Source organism: Callospermophilus lateralis, chromosome 13, assembly GCF_048772815.1.
Source record: "Callospermophilus lateralis isolate mCalLat2 chromosome 13, mCalLat2.hap1, whole genome shotgun sequence".
NCBI lineage: Eukaryota > Metazoa > Chordata > Mammalia > Rodentia > Sciuridae > Callospermophilus > Callospermophilus lateralis.
The window spans coordinates 57,852,283-57,875,437 of NC_135317.1; the positions used below are offsets into that span (position 1 = coordinate 57,852,283).

General features: G+C 41.3%; 2 protein-coding genes across 13 annotated transcripts in view; one reads left to right on the plus strand and one right to left on the minus strand.

Annotated features, from left to right (window-relative positions):
- Cdc42bpa (CDC42 binding protein kinase alpha) overlaps positions 1 to 17,259 on the plus strand; it is a 323,243-nt gene extending 305,984 nt beyond the window's left edge. For 5 of the 9 annotated variants that reach the window (XM_076831690.1, XM_076831691.1, XM_076831694.1 and 2 more), the window contains 4 exons: positions 1,567 to 1,752; positions 7,158 to 7,275; positions 12,337 to 12,494; positions 13,013 to 17,259. In XM_076831690.1, the coding sequence (XP_076687805.1) occupies positions 1,567 to 1,752; positions 7,158 to 7,275; positions 12,337 to 12,494; positions 13,013 to 13,144 (594 nt within the window). In that variant the 3' untranslated portion in view covers positions 13,145 to 17,259. Of the gene's footprint in view, positions 1 to 1,566; positions 1,753 to 7,157; positions 7,276 to 12,336; positions 12,495 to 13,012 lie in introns of those variants that run through there. The other 4 variants (XM_076831692.1, XM_076831693.1, XM_076831697.1 and 1 more) reach the window with 2 other exon arrangements.
- A 2,192-nt stretch (positions 17,260 to 19,451) lies between these two features.
- Positions 19,452 to 23,155, minus strand: part of Coq8a (coenzyme Q8A) — a 35,925-nt gene continuing 32,221 nt past the window's right edge. For all 4 annotated transcript variants that reach the window (XM_076832323.1, XM_076832319.1, XM_076832320.1 and 1 more), the window contains 7 exons: positions 22,969 to 23,050; positions 22,748 to 22,841; positions 22,378 to 22,519; positions 22,013 to 22,120; positions 21,824 to 21,889; positions 21,464 to 21,550; positions 19,452 to 20,451 (listed from right to left, as the gene is read on the minus strand). In XM_076832323.1, coding sequence (XP_076688438.1) covers positions 20,164 to 20,451; positions 21,464 to 21,550; positions 21,824 to 21,889; positions 22,013 to 22,120; positions 22,378 to 22,519; positions 22,748 to 22,841; positions 22,969 to 23,050 — 867 coding nt within the window. In that variant the 3' untranslated portion in view covers positions 19,452 to 20,163. The remainder of the gene's footprint in view (positions 20,452 to 21,463; positions 21,551 to 21,823; positions 21,890 to 22,012; positions 22,121 to 22,377; positions 22,520 to 22,747; positions 22,842 to 22,968; positions 23,051 to 23,155) is intronic.

Genomic DNA, 23,155 nt, shown 5'->3' on the forward strand with positions numbered 1-23,155 from the left:
AACATGTGCCCGAGACATTTTTATGTTTCAACTCATTCAAATCAGAATTGCTTTCCTATGAAGTATTTATGAGCTTAGAAAGTTTATTAAATGTCTTTAAAAGCTTAATTCTGTTTCTTTCATACTAAAGGATCCTGAAATTGAATGTGTTTATTTTGTAAATATGGAAGCAACAGTAAGACTATGGTCATTTTACTTTCTTATTTACAAATGTATCAGATGCAAACCTTTTTTTTGTAACTTAGCCAAGATTATTCCTAAAATTGTTAATAAAGATAAAACATCTAGTTCAATGACTTCTTTGGATTTTAAGAAGTAATTTTGCTTCTTTGACTAGGAATGTAGCTCAGTGTAGAGTATGCCAGATATGCACAAAGCCCTGGATTTCACCCCTAGGACTGGTACTCCCCCAAAAGTAATTTTGCTTTTTAAAGTCAAAGTTACATGTGTTATCAATCAGTAGATTTTTTTATTAAAACAACCTGAAAAAATATTAATTTTCCTTATGTCTCAAAAGTAAAACCAGTACTTTATGTAGAATCCATTCTTTTAAACCTAGGTAATTCCTGAGATCTTTTTAAAAAGCAAGTTGTCTCAACTCATGAAAATGCAAATTCCATGTTAGAGTCAATCAGCATTCTCTCCAGCATGTCTTTCTCTCTGCTTCTAATAAAGTGATTGTGTTTTTTCTTTTTAGTATTACATTACTTCATTTTTAAAAAATATACTGGAACACTGAAGGAAAGATTTACCCTTGTTAAAGACAAACTGCTTTTGGGGGGTGTCTAAATGGAGATAGACTTGGTTGCTTAAAGGTAAACCAATAATTAGTATATCCTATAGTTACACACTATTTTTGTTACAGAGAAATAAGATCAGTAAAAGCAAACACATGTCAAAACTCTAAAAACACAGCACTGGGAAATGGTTTTAAATCTCCCTTACACCAATACTGGGGATTGAACCCAGGGGCATTCAACCATTGAGGCTTTTTCCTAGCTCTTTTTATTTTTTTATTTTGAGACAGAATTTCACCAAGTTACTTAGGGCCTCTAAATTACTGAGGCTGGCTTTGAGCTCACTATCCTACCTCAATCTCCCGAATCGCTGGGATTATAGACGTGCACCACTGCACCTAGCAAATGGTTTTGAACATGTCCAATTAAAAGCTGTTGAAGATTCTCTTGTCCTTCCTTTAAGCATTTCTTACCTTTTCTATCCTTAATACTTTTGGTAAATATTTGTCATATTTTCCTTGTATCACATAAAAAAAAACTGAACTAAACTCTGAAAGTCTTGCATTTCTAAAAGTTTAACTTCTACTCATTTAACAATAATAATTTAAAATTTTTTAGGAGAATGATCTTTTACAAGTCAGCTATTTAAATAACTGCAAAAGGATTACAAAAATTAAACTTTCTAAGACCTAAAAGTATTTCATTAAGGATTCAATTCTGATGTAAGATATTACTACATTTTTTTATATGCATGTTATCTGAAATGTCACATACAACTCCATTTTCATCACCTTACCACCTTTTTTCTTCTTTCTGTTGTTTTTGATAGCCAGGTTTCCCTTATCCATCCCCTCATCATCACTCCGGTCTGATCTCCTCTCCGATCAACTTTGAGCACATCTATCACATGACTGTTAATTCTGCTGAAAAATTTCTCTCTCCTGATTCCATAAACCCTGAATATTCCCCGTCTCTACGCTCTGTCCCTGGTACACCAAGCTTTATGACTCTAAGGGTATGAACAGCTGAGTCAGGTGTTAACTTGTACTAACCATGTATGGATTTCCTATTGCCTGGCCTAATAAATAGCATTGCCAATATGAAATGGTTTCCTTTGGCCTATTTCTCTTCTGCCAAATTTCTCTTACTTTTTTATTCCTCCTGTATTGATCTTACTCTTCTTTCTCCTCCTGTTCTGTTTTGTTTCTTCTGAGGACAAAGATGGAGGAATAGGAAGGGTTTCATTTTATTTTTGAAATTATATTGGAGCTTTGTCTATATTTATTAGAATTTCCTATTGTAGGTATTTTCTATTATAGATACCACTATAAAAAAGTAGCCTTGGGGCTGGAGTTGTGGCTCAGCGGGAAAACGCTCACAAGCAAGGCGCTGGGTTCGATCCTCTGCGCCTCATAAAAATAAATAAATAAAATACAGGTATTTTTTTTTAAGTAGCTAAGTGTACCTTTATTCTTTTCAAACAAACAGAAAAAGGTGTCCTTAATTTTTGAAGGAGCTATAGCTCATTCTCCTGTAACCAGTTCAATTTGGAGGAATTTTTTATATTTGATGAATTAAAGTCTCAACAGAGCCTGTCTACAGATTTCTATCTATAATAAAATTCATTTTGAAAGGCTTAAAAATCTCCAAAGGAAAAGTATAATATTATTAATAAGTAACAGGAAAAAAATCCAAAAATTAAATAAATTTTTATACAACTTTAAGTTGCTGATATGCATTTAATTCTAACCAGGATCCAAGGTAAGAAAAGCTAACCAAAGAGAGAGAATAGAATACTGTTCTCCATCCCTTCAATTCAGCCCTATATCTTTGTTACCAGTGACTTTGCAGTGAGATGGAAAGTGGCTGTTAAACTTAATGTCTGTATTTTTATCAAGTAAAATATGCTTGTATTGACTTCAAGTGAAGTTAATTTTACAGATAATAAAATATTTGGATTGTATCATGCAAATTGATTTCCCATAATGTCCCTAGCTTAGAAAAACCATGGCATTGACTTTTTTAATTTGTATATATAGTAATCTTCCAATAAGAAAATTAGCTATAGGGTGAAAAGTATAATTTTTGTTTGTATTATAAAATTATTCAAAGTTATGTATTAATGTCATTGACATTAAATTATAATGTCATTTAAGTGCCATTTGATAAAATTAGCCATAATAAAATAAGCCTTGATTTGCTTGTTAACAGGTTTCAGGAAGTGGATTCCAGTGGAATGCTACATAAATTAATCAAAAACTTCTTATACTAAGTTAGTTTTCTTTGCGTAGAACACTGTACCATCAGTTTTACCCTGATCTTAAACATGTTTGTAACTAAAAGACAAAGGTTTCTTGTCATTTCCTAGTGAAGTTTATTTAATTTTAATTGAATGATAAGATGGGCTTTTTTTTTTTACAAAACATTTTTTATGTGTATCATTCCTTTGTAATTTAAACATTTTGTGTTATTAAGTGGCTAATGGATTTCATAAACTTAATCTTCACCATTTTTCTAGGTTAGGCTTATTTTATAGCAAAGGACACCAGTGTGTCTTGATTCATAGAGAAGACAAATAACAAAATGCACAGCTGGGTACTGATATTCCCATCTCTTTTGAGCTTTACTTGGCTGCCTTTTGTACATGTTGTTTGCATCTTACAGGGCTGCTCTTTCCTGTATGTGTGAATGTTGAATTGCTAGCATTGACTGTTTCGGTTTTATATATTTATTTCTTAGATTTGAAAAAAGGTAAAGCATTTGCTTTAAATAAATAGCACACTAAGAATTACATGGACTTTGCAAATTCAGTATGTGAAACAAAATGGCAGTGGTTGAATTTGGGGCCAACTAGCCAGTCTTACAAGAACTATGTGTATTTCTTCAAAATGTATGATTTGGAGTTTATCAAGTGGTATTAGTTCTTGTTTTTCTGACTGCCAGCCTTGGCCCTAATGCAGTTGTTTTGCCATAACCTTCTCTCAGGTTTTTCAGGTGCTGATAGAAAAGCTCAGTACTACATACTCATTCAGAGCCATAGCCTCTCTTTAGAGTCCCACAACTACATGGTAACTGGAAATTCTGGTTCCAGTTTTAGACTTTTACTATAACCAAAAATGTTGTTTTTTTTTTTTAGCCACATCACTACATTTCTTCATTACTTCTTTATTAAACTCAAAAGGCTTAAGTACTTATGCTCATTTCGTTACATTCTATGTTGAATTATTTCACCTATGCCATATTATAGCATAGAAGACAACCATCTTTTGCTAAGTGTTAGCATATAAATCAGATTATTTGAAGAACTGCCAAAAACTGTTATTCTGTCTGAATGTTACAAATAAAATGTACTTTATATCTTTAAAGCTCATACACATACCTGCACGCACATATGCTTACAATATCAAACCACTGTTAACTAGAGCACTATGTGTTCTGCAGAAAGAATCGTAATTTGAAATTTATGAATTATATTACTAGCCAAATTAATCATAGTACTTGTAGTAGAATATTGGGATTGCAGATATAATCCATTTATTTACTCAGTAAATCTTTTCAGTGCCTGTTTTAAGTGCTGAAGTTAAATGTAGTCATAATTGTAGTCAGTATAAGAAATGACAAGATGGCTAGAAGAATGATGCTACAAACAGCCATGATCTGCAGGCTTCCTAAACAACCAGGGCAAATTGGACAATCACCCCAATCAAGGTGAAGTTCCCAAGTGGGGGCATTTTTAATTAGGGGATGCCTTCCAGCAGTGTTGTCTTTGTTTTCTGTTTAAAGGGCAGGCGTGAGATCGTTCAGTGAAATAGGTTAAATGCAATTTAAGCAATTAGGCCTTTTGATGAAACTTTTTTTTTATTTTTTATTTTTTTCATCTTTCATACATTTGATTCATTGAGTTATGCTTTTCCATTTTTACCCCAAATACAAATTGCAGAATCACATCAGTTATACATTCACAATGTTTACATAATGCCATCTTAGTGACTGTTGTATTCTGCTGTCTTTCCTATCCCCTACTATCCCCCCTCCTCTCCCCTCCCATCTTCCCTCTCTACCTCATCTGTTGTTGTTCCGTTCTCTCCCTCCCCCCCCTTTCCCCTCACAACCTCAAAATCATAGAAATGCAATATATGGGGTTGATGAAACTTTTAAAGTAACCAGATAAGATAGGTTTCTGTTAGGTAACATACCATAAACAATTCTCTGATGTATTTTCTTCTTTAAGCTAACAAAAGAAGTAATATTTCCTGAACCCTACATGATTAAAGAAGATTTATTGGATTTGAAATTATAAAATGAGGCAGACAATGATAACATTTTAAAATATAATAGTTAATTTTGTGTTCTGCATTTGGAGGGGGGAAAAAAAACACAATATAGTACAGTCAGCTTTTCCAAAAAATTTCATTGGCCAGAAACACCAAATTGTTAAATAGTATCTGGTGAGTTCACAGGAGACTTTTTTGGTCTCTTAGGATTTCATTATTAGCAATACCTTTTCAGTCCATGAATGTTACCTTTATAATCAGGAAAAAGCAAATGCTTTTAATGAACTAATTAGTTAGTATTTAGAGATCTACCAGTTAATAAATGTATTTTCCAATCAATTTTTGTTAATGTTAGTGACTATGATTATTTTGTTAAGTTCTGAGTGTAGAATTGATAAAGGAGCACCAGAAATAAAGTGAACCTGTAACAGCACATGAAAAGAGCCATCTCCTTTCAGAGGAAAGTAGTACATCTGATTCTGTTAGATTAATTAGCTTCACTTAACAAATTGATCCTTTGGTAAAGTTACAGAATTTGAATTTTTTACTACTTTTTAATGTTGAATTTTTTATTGCATTTTAGAGTTGTAATCTTACCTAATGTGTATAAAATTTGTGATTGCCCCCTTCCAGCAGAATCACTATTTTGATGTAACTAAAGGGTAGCTTAATAGTGATACTGCAGATGGCCATTTAAAGTTACTAGTAAAGCAGAGGGAGGAACAGCACATATTGGAACTGGGCCTTGGAGGGGCTTTCCTTTGACTAGTAAAATTACTGTAATCCTCAGAAAATCCCCATGATACAGGTATGAACCCCAGTATGGTCAAGGAAACTAAGGCTCAGGGTTGAGTCACCCTGAAGTCTGCCATCAGTAGGCTGTAGAGCGCAGATGTGAGCAGTCTGTTTCATCCCTGACCTGTGCTCATTAACTATCAAGCTGCCTGTCTTAACTTGTTGCGATCAGCCAGTGAAGAGAAAGGGAAATCTACTGAAAGAAGACTAGATGATTTTCTCTGTATAAATATATATATATATACACACACATACATACATATTTCTGTTTGCCAATTATAAGAAATCTAGGGGCTGGAGTTGTGGCTCAGCAGTAGAGCACTCACCTAGCACGGGCGAGGCCCTGGGTTTGATCCTCAGCACCACATAAAAATAAAATAATGGTATTGTGTCCAACTACAACTAAAACAAAAATATTTTTTTAAAAAAAGAAAAGAAATCTAGACTCTGCATCAAAAATGCTTGCAGGAGTTGAGACTATGTCCACAAATAGAGAAGGCATTATGAATGGTAAAAGAGATATGGTGTAACATGGTAGATATAGTTTACCTATTCTAGGATTTGTGAAGAATATTGAAATATTTTCCCCTCTTCTGGCCTTTGGTCAGCCCCAGCATTCTTTCCTTCTAGTTTGAAAGGGTTGGGGCCAACAGGGAGTTATTCACATTGACATTCTATAGCTACAGAGTCTCACCAGGTTGTTATATTATCATCCATCCATCTTTCTTTCTTTCTTTCATCATCTTTCTGACTCAGAGAATAGAGGTGACTTGGAGTGTGAACATGTGAATGGCACATTCAGTCTCAGGTTAACAGAGCATTTTGAGGCTGGGGTTGTAGGTCAGTAGTAGAGCGCTTGCCTAGCATGTGTGAGGCACTGGGCTCAATCCTCAGCACCACATAAATATAAATAAATAAAATAAAGGTTAAAAAATATAGAGCATTTTCTTGACAAAATTGTAATTTCAATTGACTTTCCTTCAAATGGATTTATTTATTTGGTGTTCCTAAGCAAATAAAAATCTCTTTATCTGCAAATGTCCATGTAATTCTATACTTCACTGTCATGTTTAACTATATAACATTTACTTACCATTTTCACAACCCAAAAAATTATTTATTAATAAGTATTTCAGTATGCATAAGTACTTTTACCTGATTGGGATGAAATTTATTTCATATTATATTTAATTACTTTTGTGGGTGGGAGGGATTATGGAATCTGCTGTATCTTACTCTATATCATTCTGGTCAAGATATTTTTATTTCTTGATAACTATATTGAAAAGTATACATTTCTGCAGAAAATGTTTCTTTCTGGCTGAAGAATATACCTTTGTTTTATTTTCAGAACCCTCGTCCTCAGGAAAGCCGAACAGTATTCAGTGGCTCAGTCAGTATTCCATCAATCACCAAATCCCGCCCTGAGCCAGGTCGGTCCATGAGTGCTAGCAGCGGCCTGTCAGCAAGTAAGTGGATCAGGCTATGGGCAAATGCTCTATGGCCAGGTAGCTTTTGGGCTGCTTCCTGTCCTATAATTACCACAAGTGACATGCTCTCACTTTCTCATGCCCAGTGTGTTCTACAGTTGTAACAATGTCTCAGATCCTGAGACATTACTTAATGCTTAGTAGGCACAAATGCAATTGTTAAAAAAAATAGTCCCGGTGTCCTTCTAGAATGTGCAGGCCATCTGGGAGACAGACAAATAGGACTACAAATTACGGTGGTAACTCTGCAGAAAATAAAAGGCACAGTAATAGAGAGTAACAAGGTATAGCTATCATGGAGGAATTCATACTTAGGATAATTAGAAAAAATCACATCACTTGCTAAAGCGGGGTCATGTTTAAGTAATGTTAATTACTGAAAAAAAGGGGCAGTGCAGCTATATGGTAGTATGGGGAGTGACAAAAATAGAGGTGGAGAGAAATGGACAAATGACAGATTGGCAGCCTTGGAGACTGTGGTAAGAAATGTTTTATCTTCACTTACAAAATGAAATGAGAAGCCTTTGGAGAATTATAAGTATGGAAGAAACTTAATGTAGTTTACATTTCTAACAGTGACTCTGATTACCAAGAGGAGAAGGGATTCAAAGCAGGCAAGAGTGGAAACCAGCAACCAGATAGCAGGTTCTTAGAGTGGTCCACATGGAATCTGAGCAATTTTAGAGTACTGCTGTTTTAGAGAACAGAGAAGGAAGAGAAGGAAATGAATTTTCCAGACACATTTTCAGAGGTAGAAGCAATAAGACTTGATGATGATTAAGTTGTGAGAAAGTAAAGGAGAAATAATAGTAAAGATGGCCCCCAGATTCCTGCGGTAGCCATAGGATGATACCAGTGACTCCCACTAGCAAGGTTTGAAGGGGGCTGGGTCAGGATGTACAAAGATCACTGCATAGGGAAAAGATTAGTATGTTTTATTAACTAAATGAAGTCTGGAAATAGATTAAAGAATATACCCTTTTGTCATGAAAGCAAGAAAACATTTATCATCTAATAAACATCTTTAAGATACCAATTCTTGTTAACCTGGTAGGGTAAGAATCATGTACAACCTAATACTTTCTTTCAAGTGGCTCACAGTTTTTCTTATCAGTCTTGTGTATGGGGGTGGTACTGGGGATTGAATCCTGGGATGCTCTACTACTGAGTTACATCCCCAGCCCTTTTTTGGTTTTTATTTTGAGAAAAGATCTCACTAGGTTGCAGAGACCAGCCTTGAACTTGCAATTCTTTTGCCTTAGTCTCCTGTGTTGCTGAGATTATGGGCATAAGCCACCATGTTAAGCTAGTTTGTCTTTTTTCCACTCTACCCTGACCTGCAGCATCTCTCTTCTATACCTTTATACAGAATCCTGAGCTAAGGGAACATAAAGAGAAAGAAATCTGTCTCCATGGTGAACTTAAGTTCACCTATTATTCAAAAAAAACTTTTTGATGGATGAGGAAAGGAAATTGTATCTAAGAAAAAATGTCATCTGTCTGAGCAAAAGTATACAAGGATGCTAACTACTGCTCACATTAGAACAGGAGGAGTGTACAGATCTTACTAGGTTCATTGTGCTCTTTAGTTGTTTCTGGACCTAAGCAGTAAGGTTATGGACTGTGAAATGATCACTGTAGCTTCTGGTTTGGGGAAGATCAATCTTGGCCCTAGGGTTGCTAGCCTTTAACTTTTTTTTTTTTAGTTGTACAGAATTCCTTTATTTTGTTTGTTTATTTTTATGCGGTGCTGAGGATCGAACCCAGGGCCTCGCACGTGCTAGGCGTGCTCTACTGCTGAGCCACACCTCAGCCCAGAGAGCCTGTAACTTTCTCAGATGTGCACTCACCCAATAGCATTGCATTGGCTTAGAGGGCAGCCTGAGAAATCTCCCTTGTGTTACATTCCTGACAAGATCTGGGACACTACTCACAAACACACCAAGGGTTATATAGCAAAAATCATAATTATTCACACTATAACTATATAATAAATGTAGTCTTTATAATAAAGCCTACAGTTAGCCACCAGTCAGTTCAGGTGAAGTCTTGCCATCACATGGGTTTGCATCAGACTTAACAAAAAAACTTTTGATGTTTCACTGCTTTTGAATTTGTGGAATTGCCTGTAAAAATAGGATTTATAACACAGAGATATCCTTAGAAGGCTTTAGTGAGGGTCCCACATCACTGTTGACAATATGCAAACTTCAGACTGGAGTTGGCCTTAGATCCTGTCATTTTCTAATGCTTTAATCAAGCTCAGCCTTTTTGTAATCCTTGTCCTAAATTATTTTTGGACATGGGAAGAAAGGTTATCTCGGGAATCTCAATGGGGCATCTGCTATTTAGAGTACCTCCTACTGGTTTCAGGAATAGCCCAGCTTGTATAAAACATTTCCAGGACAGCCAGCCCAGAGAGAGACAAGAAGATACAGGGGAATTCTGTTATTAATCTTAACAGGAAGCACAGGGTCTTCCACAGCCAAGCCCAGCAAGGCTTCCTGAGGTGCAGCCAGACTTCAACAGTGGTTTCTACTGTGACTTATCCCAGACTCCCCAAGGATTAAGACGCACCCATCTGTGGCAGGCTCACAGAGGAGCCTCTTGGAGTTTCCCAGAGGTCATGCAGAATTTGGATGTCTCTCATTCCCAGGAAATTCAGGGCCAAGCCCCTGTCCCACCCCCAGAATTGTCATCAAACTCTAGCATAGAGGCCAGGACCATGATTTCCAGGCCCAGGCCCCTTTTGCTATTAAAACAACCTGGGTTGTTTGTTTATTTGTTTGTTTGTTTTTAAGATTAACAGTAAGTAAATGTAACCTTCCTTTGAAAAATTCACAAAGCTTAAAAGTAAAATAAATACATATAAATGACAGAGGTGGGCTGAAGTTCTCTCTTATGTAAGTGGTCACCAGGAAATAGAAGGCACCTGGCATGCATGGTGTTCTCCATGGAGTAAGTACCCACTTGTTCCCACAGATAGTATTTATTTTCTTTCTTACAAATGAAGAAAATTGAGACTCAGAAAAGGTAAAACAAGGGGCTAGGGTTGTGGCTCATTGGTAGAGTGCTCACCTAGCACACGTGAGGCACTGGGTTCAAACCTAAGCAAGCACCACATAAAAATGAAATAAAGATATTATGTCCACCTACAACTAAAAAATTAATATATTTATAAAAATTATTATAATATTAAAAAAGGTGAAACAACTCACTTGAGGTCATACAATTAGTGAAGAGAGCCATAAAATTCTCTAGCAGTTTGGATTTTCTATTTAGAATGACAAAAACAAGATTTTTTATATATTATAATTTTTGTTAAATTGAGCACTCAGCTAGGTATGGAATTGGAAGAAAAAAATTTAAAAATGCCTTCATTTAGGTTATACTCTGAGGAAATAAAAGATAAAACAAAAAACATCAAAAACTGAAGAGTACATTTCCAAAGAAGCAAACCACCAAATGAAAACCTGTGCCCTTGTAAGTGACAGGGTGTCTAGGAGCTGGGTGAAAAGGAAAGCATGTGAGGGAGTGAGAGTGAGTCAGTGGTTCCCAGTCTGAGATGTGGCCTTGGATCATCAGGGAAGCTTTTAAAAGTTTAATTAGAAGTTCTACTCAGTTTAATTGATCTGGGACAGGACCCAGACATGCATATTTTTAAAGTGCCATAATATAACCTACAGTCTACAATCAATGTTGGTGGCCCCTGCAAGAAGTCAGTTGTATCAAGAAATGCGAGCCTGTCTCTGAAGTCCCCACCAAAGGGCTTAGGAGGGAAGCGGGAAAGGAGGAGGCCTGAGGGGAGTTGGCAAGGAGAGTGCACCAGGCAGGCTCTGTTCCATGGACTCTTCTGAAGTTTGGTGGTCATTAAATAACTGTTTTAAGTGGTCACTCATTGGCAGTTTTAATGAATTTTTAATCTGAAAAGAGATGTTAAATCAGCAAAAAAGCTCAGTCACAATCTATTCTTACATTTGCACTAAAACTTCAATAGTCTTTTTTTGACCAATGGTTCTAATAGTGAAGCTCAGCAAGATAAAACATTTTTAAGCAAAAACTACAGAATACAGAGAATGTTAAGAGCTTTAGATATAACAATAATCCCCAAATTTCTAAAGATTGTTTTCTTGTCTTCCCTTCCTGTGAATGCAGTTTGTCTTCATTACATACCCCAACTCCAAGATCAAAATAGAGTATAATTTTGAAGAAACTCAACCTCATTTTGATATCTCAGACATCCTGCCCTACTTTTATGTTTCTGTTTGGTTTGTTTTTTTAAAAAATGAGAGTTCTTGATGGGCGTGTTAGTGTATGCCTATATTCCCAGCAGCTTGGGAGGCTGAGGCATGAGGATCACAAGTGCAAAGCCAGCCTTATCAACTGAGGAAGGCCCTAAGCAACTTAGTGAGACCCTGTCTCAAAATAAAACATAAAAAGGCCTGGAAATGTGGCTCAGTGGTTAAGTATCCCTGGCTTCAATCCCTAGTACCAAAAAAAAATAGTTTTCTACAAGTGCTATCCTATGTTAGATGACAGTCTTTGTCTGGGAATGGTTCTCCCTGGTTTTCTTATTCAGCATGTCTATTCTGAGCCTGCTGTGTGCCACATCCTAGAAAGATGCAGGAGAGGCAAAGATGTCATCTGTTAAGAGAACAGGAAGCACAGGATTAATACTATGATTGCATATATTCTGTGGAAGAGAATTATGCAAGATGTCAAGGGAGTCCCAGAGGTTGGGAAAGATGAGGCAGCATCAAGTGGTTAGGGACCCCTAGGCTTCCATGGAATTGTTATTGGGCTCATGGCATAACCTGGAGAATGCTACCTGTTCACCAGAAGTCCTCACTAGAGTGTGACAGGAACAACCATGCTAGATTGCTGTCCTTTGGGGTTGAGCTCCAGGCCAAGGTACCACTGTTGGACTTACTGGCCATCAAGGGAGGATGACTCAGGGGCTCTGGAAGGATGGCTTATATAGTACCCTTTCAATTGCCCTTTTCTACATACGTAACGTTTTTCCGGAATGGTGTCCTACAGGGTCATCTGCACAGAATGGCAGTGCATTGAAGAGGGAATTCTCTGGAGGAAGCTACAATTCAAAGCGGCAGCCCATGCCTTCCCCGTCAGAGGGCTCTTTGTCTTCTGGAGGTATGGACCAAGGAAGCGATGCCCCAGCAAGGGATTATGACGGAGAGGTGAGTGGAGCATGAGTGTATGCTACACCTAGAGATGGGAGTTAGGGCCATTGTGTATCAAAGAACGAGTGCATGTGCCCAATTAATCCTACCACTTTGAGCCTGGCCTTCGCTGCAGTAGGGGCCAGCATTCACTCCTAGCCAGGGTCAGCAGAGCCCATCGCTTGAGCTGCAAACTGCAGTTTTCCTAGATCTGTTCACTTCTAATGACTTTTGAATGAAAATGCCTATATTTCTTTTTCGATATTCATGACAGTAGAGTGTATAACATTCTAATTAGGATCCCATTCTTGAGGTTGTTTGATGAGTTTCACTGGTGTTACTCATATATGAACATACGAAAGTTATGTTCTACTCATTCCCACTGTCTTTTCTATTCCCCTCACCCTTGTTGTGTCTTAGCATTCACATATCAGACAGGACATTTGACCTTTGGTTTTTTGGGATTGGCTTATTTCAATTTAGCATGATAGTCTCCAGATCCATCCATTTACCTTTTTTTACTTTGATCCTTATAGGACTCTGATTCTCCAAGGCATTCCACAGCTTCCAACAGTTCCAACCTGAGCAGCCCCCCAAGCCCAGTTTCACCCCGAAAGACCAAGAGCCTCTCTCTGGAGAGCACCGACCGTGGGAGCTGGGACCCGTAAGCCCAGGGTGGCCCTCACCCCAGCACCCCCTACTGCCTCTTCCCTCACTTGCATCTCCTCCCTCCACCTCAGCCTGGAAACCCACCAGGAGCTGGCAGCAGTAGCAGGGTAGGGACTCAGCAGTTCTGAAGACACACCTGGCAGATCATGCTCCCTTACCTAACAGCCACAACAGGCAGGCTTCGGCAAGCAGCTGAGGTCAATGTCGATTCATTCCGTACACTTAGAGTTGCTTTCAGTAACATTTCACCCCTTCCCAAAAGGTAGTTGCAGTAGACTACACAAATATAAGTGATAAGAGTAAGATTAGACAGATCTCGTTTTCACAATAGCTCCTCAATGTAGCCTCAGATAGTACATGGGATTCTGCACGCCGGAGGGACCGTGTCCTTGGAAAGGTTGCTGAGCAAGCCAGTGTCAGTCCAGTTGTTGCCAGGAAATCCTCACAGATTAAAACAATGCATATTTTACTACAATACAGAGTTTAAATAAATACATAAATGTAGAAGTTAAATACTGAATGTACATAGTCAAAAGAAGCATCTTGTATTCAATGAAAGATGGATGCATATATGAGAGAAAGAGATCATTTAATTTAAAGCAATGTGTTGTTTTTTGTCTGTTTCCCAGCTAAGTCATGTACAGGGTAGAAAGGCCTCAAGCTGACATTTGTGGAGGGAGAGTAGAGAAATCCCCATCCTTGTGGTGCCCTGTCCTCAAGACCAGTGACAGGCTGTGGCCACCTTGGGAGCTTCTAGGGAACATTTGGAGACTCTGGCTTTGTTGGTTTATAGTACAACCTGGGTACCAGTGTTTTAACATTTAAAGCCACTCAGTTTCAAAAAAAAACACTCACCTCTACCCAAAACACTTCTTTTTCTAGCAATAGTGTGAACCACACTTCTCACTTCTTACTATATTTTGCTATCTGCTGCAGATGAATGTAGTAATATGATTCTGTTACCATGTGATTCCTTCCATCTGGAAGGGCACAGGAATTTCATGGGTTTTGAAAGTCCATAAAAAGTTCATAGAAGTGCTGTGTTTCTTGGGCAAATCCAGTTCCTCCTAAGGGTATGGTGAGGTAGTCTGGCCCAGGTATGGAAATGGCTTTCGAAGGAGACTTGTTGAGGGTGGGTGACAGAGTCCTTAGGTAAGCCTGGGAAAAAAGACTTACAGATAATATGAAACCTCAGAAGCAAGGACTTGCTCAACCTCAACCAAATACTCTTTCTCCTGTGTAGGCAAGAATGAGTGAGGAAGCCAGTAGGCAGGCAGGAAGCTGGCCCCGCAGGCCTTTCCACTGAATTCTCCCTCAGTTGCTATGTTATTTTGTTACATTTCTTTTTGAATTCCTGCTGTTGTACTTGCCACTAGGAAATGAAATGAAGAACCAGAAGAATTTAGTTCTACACAGTAATTTCACCACTTAAGTATATGAGTAGAGAAAGAGATAAAAATAAAAATAGCTCATTGAAGCAAAGAAAATCTGCCTCACTTTTACTTTTCACACAGGTTTCTGGGAGAAATAGAAACAATTTTCTCCTCCCTATAAAATTCAGCTAAAATGAAGAAAATTCTACAGTTGCCACTTGGGGGTGCCGTGGCCATCTCAGCACAGGTACCTGGCATTTTACATCAGCAGAACTTGGGCCAGCCTGCCACAGCCTGCTGCCCAGGCCGTGCTGTTTCTACGTGCACACTACTTTATGGAGAAAGGGCTACTGATATTAAATGAAAGAAAGGATCCTTTGGGGGATTAGATTGAAGTGCTTAAAACAATTGCTTTGATACTGAAACGTTCTAAATTTGCTGCTGGCTCAAGTCTGATTATATTTTATTTTGAATGGGCATAAATCACTGCTTTAGTTCTAATCTTCCAAACATTTTTGCTTTTGGAAAAAAGAAGTATCTCAAAAATGCTTCTGTTCATCTAATTATCAAGGTTCAGACCCCAAATGTGGTCATTGCCATTATGTACTACTCTGGTAGCTGCTTAAACTTGACACTTTGCATGAAAAGGAATCAACTAGCTAGCCAATTATGACCACCTGCTCCCCACTCTTCTCACCCTCACTAAACAATTAGTTTGTAGTTTTGACAACTAGTTGTGAGTTTTTGTTGCCTATATGTGCTTTTAGAATCAAAACCTACCTGAACTTTAGGTTCCACTCCCATCAGTCCTACTACTCCTTAGCCTCCCAGCAGGGCAAATGAGTGAGTGAGTGCCCCCAAAGACAAGCTCATCTCAGTGTCAGACTGATGGGCAGCTGATTCATGGTAACCAGTGGTTTGCACCACAGGGCTGTGAATTTCCCACTGTAATCATAAATTGTCTCGCACCATGAGAGAGGAGTCCTAAATATGCTTAGACTCAAAAGTCAGGACTTTGAGTGGAGTGGTTCTTTGCCAGGGGAGTAGTTGTTTTGGGGGAGATTTTCCCAAGATAATGATCATCCTGGTATGCTTATCCCACCCTTAAATATGAAGCTTCTGAGAAGAATGATCTGAAAAGACCAGAAACAGGCTCCAGGAAATGAAAAACAAAGATCATTCAGAGGTGTCCATTAACAAAGATCACAGGAAAGGTATTTTGTTGCTATCTGAAATCGTCCTTTTTTCATGCAGGACATCTTAGAAATGTGTACGGCAACAAATTAATTTCTCCATAGAAAACAATGCATTCAGAGGCATTTCTGCATAGTGTCTACATGTTGGTGTTTGGTGCTATCCATGTCCAGCCAGTGTGTTACTTATCCTTAAGTTCTGGCAAATCTTATCCTGTGCTTTTTGGGTGTACAAAATTTTACATATACATATATATTTCTTTTGCCAAAAACAAAAGCCTTCCTCGTGAAATGATTGCTAAAGCAGATTTCACTTCTTTCATAATTAAAATACACACACACATGTATACCTATTACACTTAAACTTAGCAACTTACATTCTTTCCCAGGGAGCACAACTTTAAGGCTGCGAGATACAACTAAAAAGGGCCCATCTATTTGATTTTCCAGCCAATTCTTGTATCCAGGCTTCAGGGGAGAATATGAAATTCCTGTTATGTTTACAGCAACAATCTCGTTCCCCACTGACTCTCAGCCTCCCTCTCCTTCCATATGATTAGCATCATGTTATGTTATTTAGTGGCCACATCTATTTCTAAGAAAGAGCAGTTGGTTCGTTTGGAATCTCAGGTATCATTAAGGAAACGCCAGAGTGGGGGTGGACAGATGACCCAACACCCAGGGCCATTCGCCAGCCTTGGCAGTGACCACATACTAGTCTCCCAATTCAGTGGGCCTGGCAGAGGCCATCACCCACTCCAGAGAGACACTCGGAGCAGCCTGACGCTCTTGCTGTAAGTCACGCTTTGCTATAGCCCAAGTCCATTGGGTACAACAGGGAATTAATTGAGCACTTCCTTCCTCACCTCTCCCAAGCCCGCCCCTGAATTAGATAAGCTTCATGGCATTTCATTGAAAGCCTCTTTCCTTGTTATGACCTTCATTGTTCCTCAAATCCAGAGTTCTTTGTTGAGTCCTGCTGGATAAGGAGGGCCCTGCTTCAGGGGAGCACTGTCTTCCACCAGCACCAGCAGCAGGCCAGCTGCTTCTCTACTACCCCAAGGATGACCATTACACAAGAGGCCACCACTGCATTTGCAGAGCGGACTGACCACCACGAATCAACCTTGATGTCTCATGAAAGCAAAATGACCTGCCTTTTTATTTGATAGGATAATATCATTTATTTTATAGATTTTTAGGGTTTTTTTTCCTCATTGTAATATTATTGTACAGTTTTGCATGGCCTAGGTGTAATCATTTTTGTTTAGAATATAATGCTGACTGATATGTGTGTATGGAAGGGGAAAAGATATTGCTTTCACCTCTTATCACTTCTTTTGTTTGTTTTTATGCCCCCAATGTCTTAGGGAACTTTATAAGAGATTATCTGCTACCAAACAATGATGTGGATTCTTTTGCACAGAAATATTTAAGGTGGGATAGTCAAAAATGTTAACAAAAGACTTCTCATGAATATTTTATGTTGGTATCACTTAATATTAACCAGACTTTGATGTACTGCAATAAAACAGGGAACTGTTACAATTGAAGTATTTATCTTTTTTTTTTTTTTTTTTTACCCATTTTAAAGTCTGAGGAACAGAAAAAAGCTGCCTGATTCTTGGTGTCTCGCTTACCCCTGCTTTCTGTTAGTCACTTGTCCATACTTCTTCCTTACACTCCAAGGACTTGGGGTTACTTTGTCCCCATGGTTTAATCTGGAACTTTCTAAGTTGTCCTTTTATATCTGATAAGAATAATGTTCATTTCCCTTGAAACTTTCACCTCCCCTCTTCTAGTCAAAACTTCCTGGATATTGTTGCTTCCATTTACATCTGCAAAGCTAAGCTCCCTGCAGGTGGCTTGAGTGGTGGCCTTGATGGTATAAATGTGCCAGCAGCTCCATTTCATGTCTTCTTGCTGCAGAGAATCAGCAACCACAGAGGACAAGAGTGGGTGCTCATGCTTTGGGTAAGTTAGAACAGTTTAAGGACACACAGGAAAGGCTGGGGCTTGTCCTAAAAGAAAGCTGAAACTGGCCGCAACTAAACCATTACTCTTGATAACCCTCCCTGTTTCCGTTTCCCATGTAATTGACATGTTATTGATAAGTTGGCTTCTTACAATGTATGCTGTGCTTTAGGGGCAGCAGAACAGGGGTTAGCAGACTTTCTGTAAAGGGACAGTCAATACTTTTGGCTTTGTGGGCTACGTATAGTCTTTGTTGCAGCAACTCTGCTAGTGTAGTACGGAAATGATGCTATGATGAACAAAGTGTCTGTGTTCCAGTAATCTTCAATGATGCAGTGGGCCATACTTGGCCCATGAATTGTAGTTTGCCAGACCTTGGTTTAGAGTGGACTTAACATGGGCTGTAAGACCAGACTGTCTTATTCCAAATCCTGTTTCCACCACTTGGTTCTTGATGTTCAGCAAGTCACTGAACCCAAATCTTAGTTTTTTCCTCTAAAATGTGTCAGGAGTTAGTACATGGACATACTTAGAATGTTTGCCTATGGCTTAGTATTCTGGTGTTAACCACCACCACCAACAGTAACATACTTTATGCACTGTTACAGTGGGCAGCCCTTCACTGGATGTTAGGGATACAAAGAGTCTTTCAGTGTGAATGCAGGAACAGGGAGAATCATTGGTGTCAATACTGAAAAAAATCACAATAGGTATAAAAGAAAAATGAGTGTGTGCCCAGGTGCAGAGCAGACATTGCTCAGGGATCAGGATTATTATCTACAATTTAGTGATTTTCACTGTCATCTTAACCAAGAATCTTATAGTTTTTAGCTGGCTCTCAGACTTGGGATGCAAAAAACTACTTAATTTCCCTTTTAAAACCCTCTTCTCCTGGGCTGGGGATGTGGCTCAAGCGGTAGCATGCTTGCCTGGCATGCGTGCAGCCCGGGTTCGATCCTCAGCACCACAGACAATGATGTTGTGTTGTGTCTGCTGAAAATTAAAAAATTCTCTCACTCTCTTTAAAAACAAAAACAAAAAAGAAACCCTTTTCTCCTGGCAGTTTGGCTTAGTTGTTCTTGGAGAAACAAATACTTGTTATTTTCCCCCTTCTTCCCCTGCACACTCTTTGCCTTATTTGTTCAGGTTATTGCAGTGAGGAGACTGTACCAAACTGGGACCAGTTGGGGACCTTCTTCTATGAACGCTGCATGGTGGTTGCTCCAGGTCTGTGGAGGTGCTGAAGAAAAACTTGTACCTTTTAAGAGGATGAGCACTCATGTGGGACTGGCTGGTGCCACTGGGTGCTGGTGATATTGGAAGGCCTTCTAGGGACCAGCCCGACCTCTTTATCCTGTCCTGGAGCCTAGCATGTCCAGTACTTGTCATTCCCAAATTTCCCTTAGGAGAAGCCACTTTTCAGGAGTGTCCCTCAACTGTACCCATCTCTAGAGCAGGTTTTGCTGTGATTTGACCTGGCACCAGCCCTGCAGGTAGGTATGTCTCTTTCCACAGCTGCCAGCATGGCAGTGCACAGTGGCTTCAGGAATGGTTGTGGGGGCGGGGCACCACTCCCCTTAGCCCTGAATGTGGTGAGCCCTCCTGGTGCAGGTGCCCAGGGCCTTAGCTGGGAACAGGTGTGCAGGCCCAGAGGCACACTGATCTGAGCACCCTGTAAAGGGAAAGGATCACCATGGTGATGATGGGGGACCCCCATCATTCCCCCCAGTTCTTAAAGCACAGAGAAAATGGTCCAGTCCTCAAAGCACTTTTCACAAGCACTTCTTTTTAATTGAACTGAAATTTGATAACAAGATTTGTACAAAAAACAGCCTATGCTGACCCTTTTGGTGCGTGGGTGGCAGCAGTGCATCTCCTCTCAGGCCCTAGTGGGTACAGCAGGCCTCTCTCCCTCTGCTGCTCCTGGCTCTCCCCTTGTGGCAGCAGTTCTCTGGAAACATTCAGATGTCCCAACCAGAGCAGGCCCAGGTGACATGGCTACAGTCACCGGCACTGTTCGGAGTGGCATTTCTCCCAGCTCCAGACCACAGGCTGGAGTCAAAAACAGCAGAAACACAAATCTCATCTAGAAACACACACACACACACAATCCAAAAGTGCTTCTCTGCTTCCATTTTTCATTTTGTTTCAGTGGCAGGGATTTGAAGGAAGTAAGAACCCCCTCTTTTCTGGTTAACATTCACTTTAGAAAAAGGGGAAAAAATAAAACTGCCTTTTTTCCTAGTTATTTCAGGGGCTGAATATATGACAGGCAGGTTCTGATGGAATGGTGGGGTCTCATTTTCCTTCCTGGACTTCTCCACTCCTCCAGCAGTGGAAACCACTAGAGCACTGTGGGCTCCCCACCCTCCTCTCCCACTCAGAACCCACCCCACTCCCTCCGGGCAGAGGAGTGAGCAGAGCAGAGCACCAGCACACACACATCTGCTGGCCACCTGCTGATGACAGAGCAGCTGGCTACTGCTGCTCGGCCTGCCTCTTGCAGTAGTTGCTGTAGGCCTCTTCAAACATGGCTTTGCAAGAGAAGCGGGCCTTCAGCTTGGAGCAGATGAGGAAGGAGCCACCCATCTTCCTGTGCAGGGAGTAGGTCTCCTCAGGTGGGGGAACAAGGCGGTGCTTCAGCATGATGGGGATCAGATTGTGGATCTTCTCAGTGGTGCTCTGGGTGCCAAAATCAAAGGGCTCATCAGAGGCAAAGGCCTCTCCTAGGATGAGGATGGCATCCAAATGGGCATCTTCCATGGCCTGGGGAAAGACAAGAAAGGCAAACAGGAATAAACCTCAAGATCCCTCAGACCTGGGGGTCCTACACAGTGCCCTAGCACAGAGTTCTTATTAAAGCTGTTAGCATTCAAGACTGAGGGTTCTGGTCGTTTTTAACTAGATTAACAGGCATAAACTCAAACCCAGAGAGACTGGGAAACCATTAATGTCAACTGGGATTGAGGTGAGACCAAAGGGAGTAGTGGGGTCTGTGGCAGAAAAAGGAGTATAAGCCCTGACTGAAGGCACTTGAGTTCAAAGATTTTAGACAATCGTTCTAACCAGAAAGAAGAATCCACGGGCCTGAATGAGCCTGCCAGCGTCAGCCCAGCACACAGCCAGAGGTCACCTGCCTAGTGCAGGCCTCTGCTCTCCCCCACACTGGGCACATGTGACGCTAACTAGTTGCCAGCAGGGCATGGGAGAGGGACAGCCCACAGAACACCCAAGGTGGGTGGGGTAAGCACCACAAAGAAAATGGGAGCTGCTGTCCACTGAGGGCTTTTGAGGTAAATAGCTCCACTTTTCAGAAAGAAATAAGGGTCACCCACACTAACTTGCTGAAGTCACAGTCTTACTAGGCATGAATCCAAGACCAGATTTGGATCTCTAACCCCTTTCCCAGCACTAAGGAAAAGTGCTGCTCCCAGGGTGGCTTCTGGGTAAAGGGAAGTATTTAAAGGGCCCGGGCCTCATCCCAGCTTCCCTCATAGAAACCTGCATTCCCACCTGACTGAGTCACTGCCCTCAGTCTCTGAGTGCCTGCCCCGAGAAGTTCATGCAGAGCACAAGTCCTGAGTTTAAGACTGTGTCCAACAAGGCTCAGAGCTTGTGAAGACCCTGGAGGGCAGCTGTACCCTATGTTTTCATCCCTTTATATACTAAGGTTCTGCTTCAAAGGAAAAATATAGTCCATGTCCCCACCTAGATCCACCTCACAGGAAGCTGTGCCCACATGAGCAGGTTCCATGGAGGCCCCAGTAACACCACTCACCTTGACCTCATAGCCCGTGAGAAACTTCATCTCTATGGACTTCTGCTTCACAGCCTCCCTGTCCCTGTCAGCAGCAGCCCTAATGATCTGTGAAGAAGCACAGAAAGGATGCTCCTAAGCTCCCAGGGAGCCAAATGCCCAAAACTGGACACCTCATGCTCATCCTGCTACTTTCCTTCCACAAAAGCCCTGGCCTTGAGGCCACAGCCTGTGCTGCTGGCCTCAAGAGCCACACTGGGATCCCCATCTTCCGAAATGGGAAGCAGAAGCCCAATCATTCCTTCTCCCTCCAAGGCCCCAACCTCTGGTCCTAGCCTCAGAAAAACATGGGGCAAGGCCAGGCCCCTCTCCCAACTTTACCTGAATATAGAGGTCAGTGAAGGATCTGTCATATTCCCGTGTTGCCCCAAAGTCCAGAAGAGCCACCTGCGGATGGAGACACAGGAAGGTTTGCCTGGCTGGGGATGGGAGGAGGATAATTTCTTGAGGACCCCAGAGCCTCCTGCCCACTGATGATGTTCCCCAAGCAAGGGAAAGGCTGGGGCTCACCTTGTGCTGCTCAGGGTCATAAAAGAAGTTGGACCAGTTGGGGTCTGTCTGCATGAAGTGGAACTCGAACAGCTCCCTCAGACACAGGACCAGTATGTTGTAGCAGATCTGGAGACAGGGTGTGGGGCTTGCATCAAGTGGTACCAAACTGCCTAGTGACCTGTGAGTCCAGCCTGGGAAGTTCCTAACTCCCACCTTCCACCCCAAGAAAATGGAACCACCCAGCAGGAGAGGTAGCTGCCCTCCTGTCACCCATCCATAGGGAGCACCTTGGGGGCTCTGAGGCCTCCATCCACACGTCAATAGCCAGCAGAGCAGGGATGGCTCAGTCCCCACCCTGTCTGCTAACTCAGGCTAAGACACACCTCGTTCCGAACCTCCTGGCTTAGCCCTTCAGCCTGGTCCAGAGGGAAGCCGGACACCAGCTCTGTGGTCAGCACATGGGGGCTGCAGAGCTCATCCACGATCTCAGGCACGTAGAAGAAGGGGTGGTCTTTCAGCAGCTCCCTGGGTACAGGCAGGAGGTCACACATGCCCTAGACCCTCCGCAGCCCCACCCTCCCAGAACACCCCCACACAGACAGAGACCCTGATCTTTGTGAGGAGGATGTGGCCACAGGCCCAGTCCTGACCAAAGCTAACCACTCTCAGAGCTGGAGGGAACTCCATCCCCAGAGCAGCCCCCTGTGCCTCCCAGAGGGGCCCACAGGGAAGGGGCCCAGCAAGGAGCTGCACCTAAACTTCCTGGCACAGGCGGCTTCCCGCTGGTAGTCACACTCCAAGGCCAGCTCACGCCTCAGCACATCGATCAGGTGCTCAGGGAACAGGCCTGGGCCAGGGAGGAGGGTGTCAGGATTGGGAAGGGCTCTGCAGGGAAGTCCCCATCCAGTCCCCACAGTCCAGCCAAAGCACCTGCCACCCGACTCCTACCCTTAACCAGCAACCCTGCCTCAGACCTTCTGGAAGCATGTTGCTCATGTTCAGCACAGTCATGAGGTTGTTGACGTCACTGTTGATGCTCTGGGCCACACCAGGGTACTGCGTGGGAGAGAAGGGGAGCTATTCCAGGCAGATGGGAGGGTCCCTGAGGCCGATATCCCTACCACCCCTGAGCTTCCCAGCCACGTCCAGGCCCGTCACCTT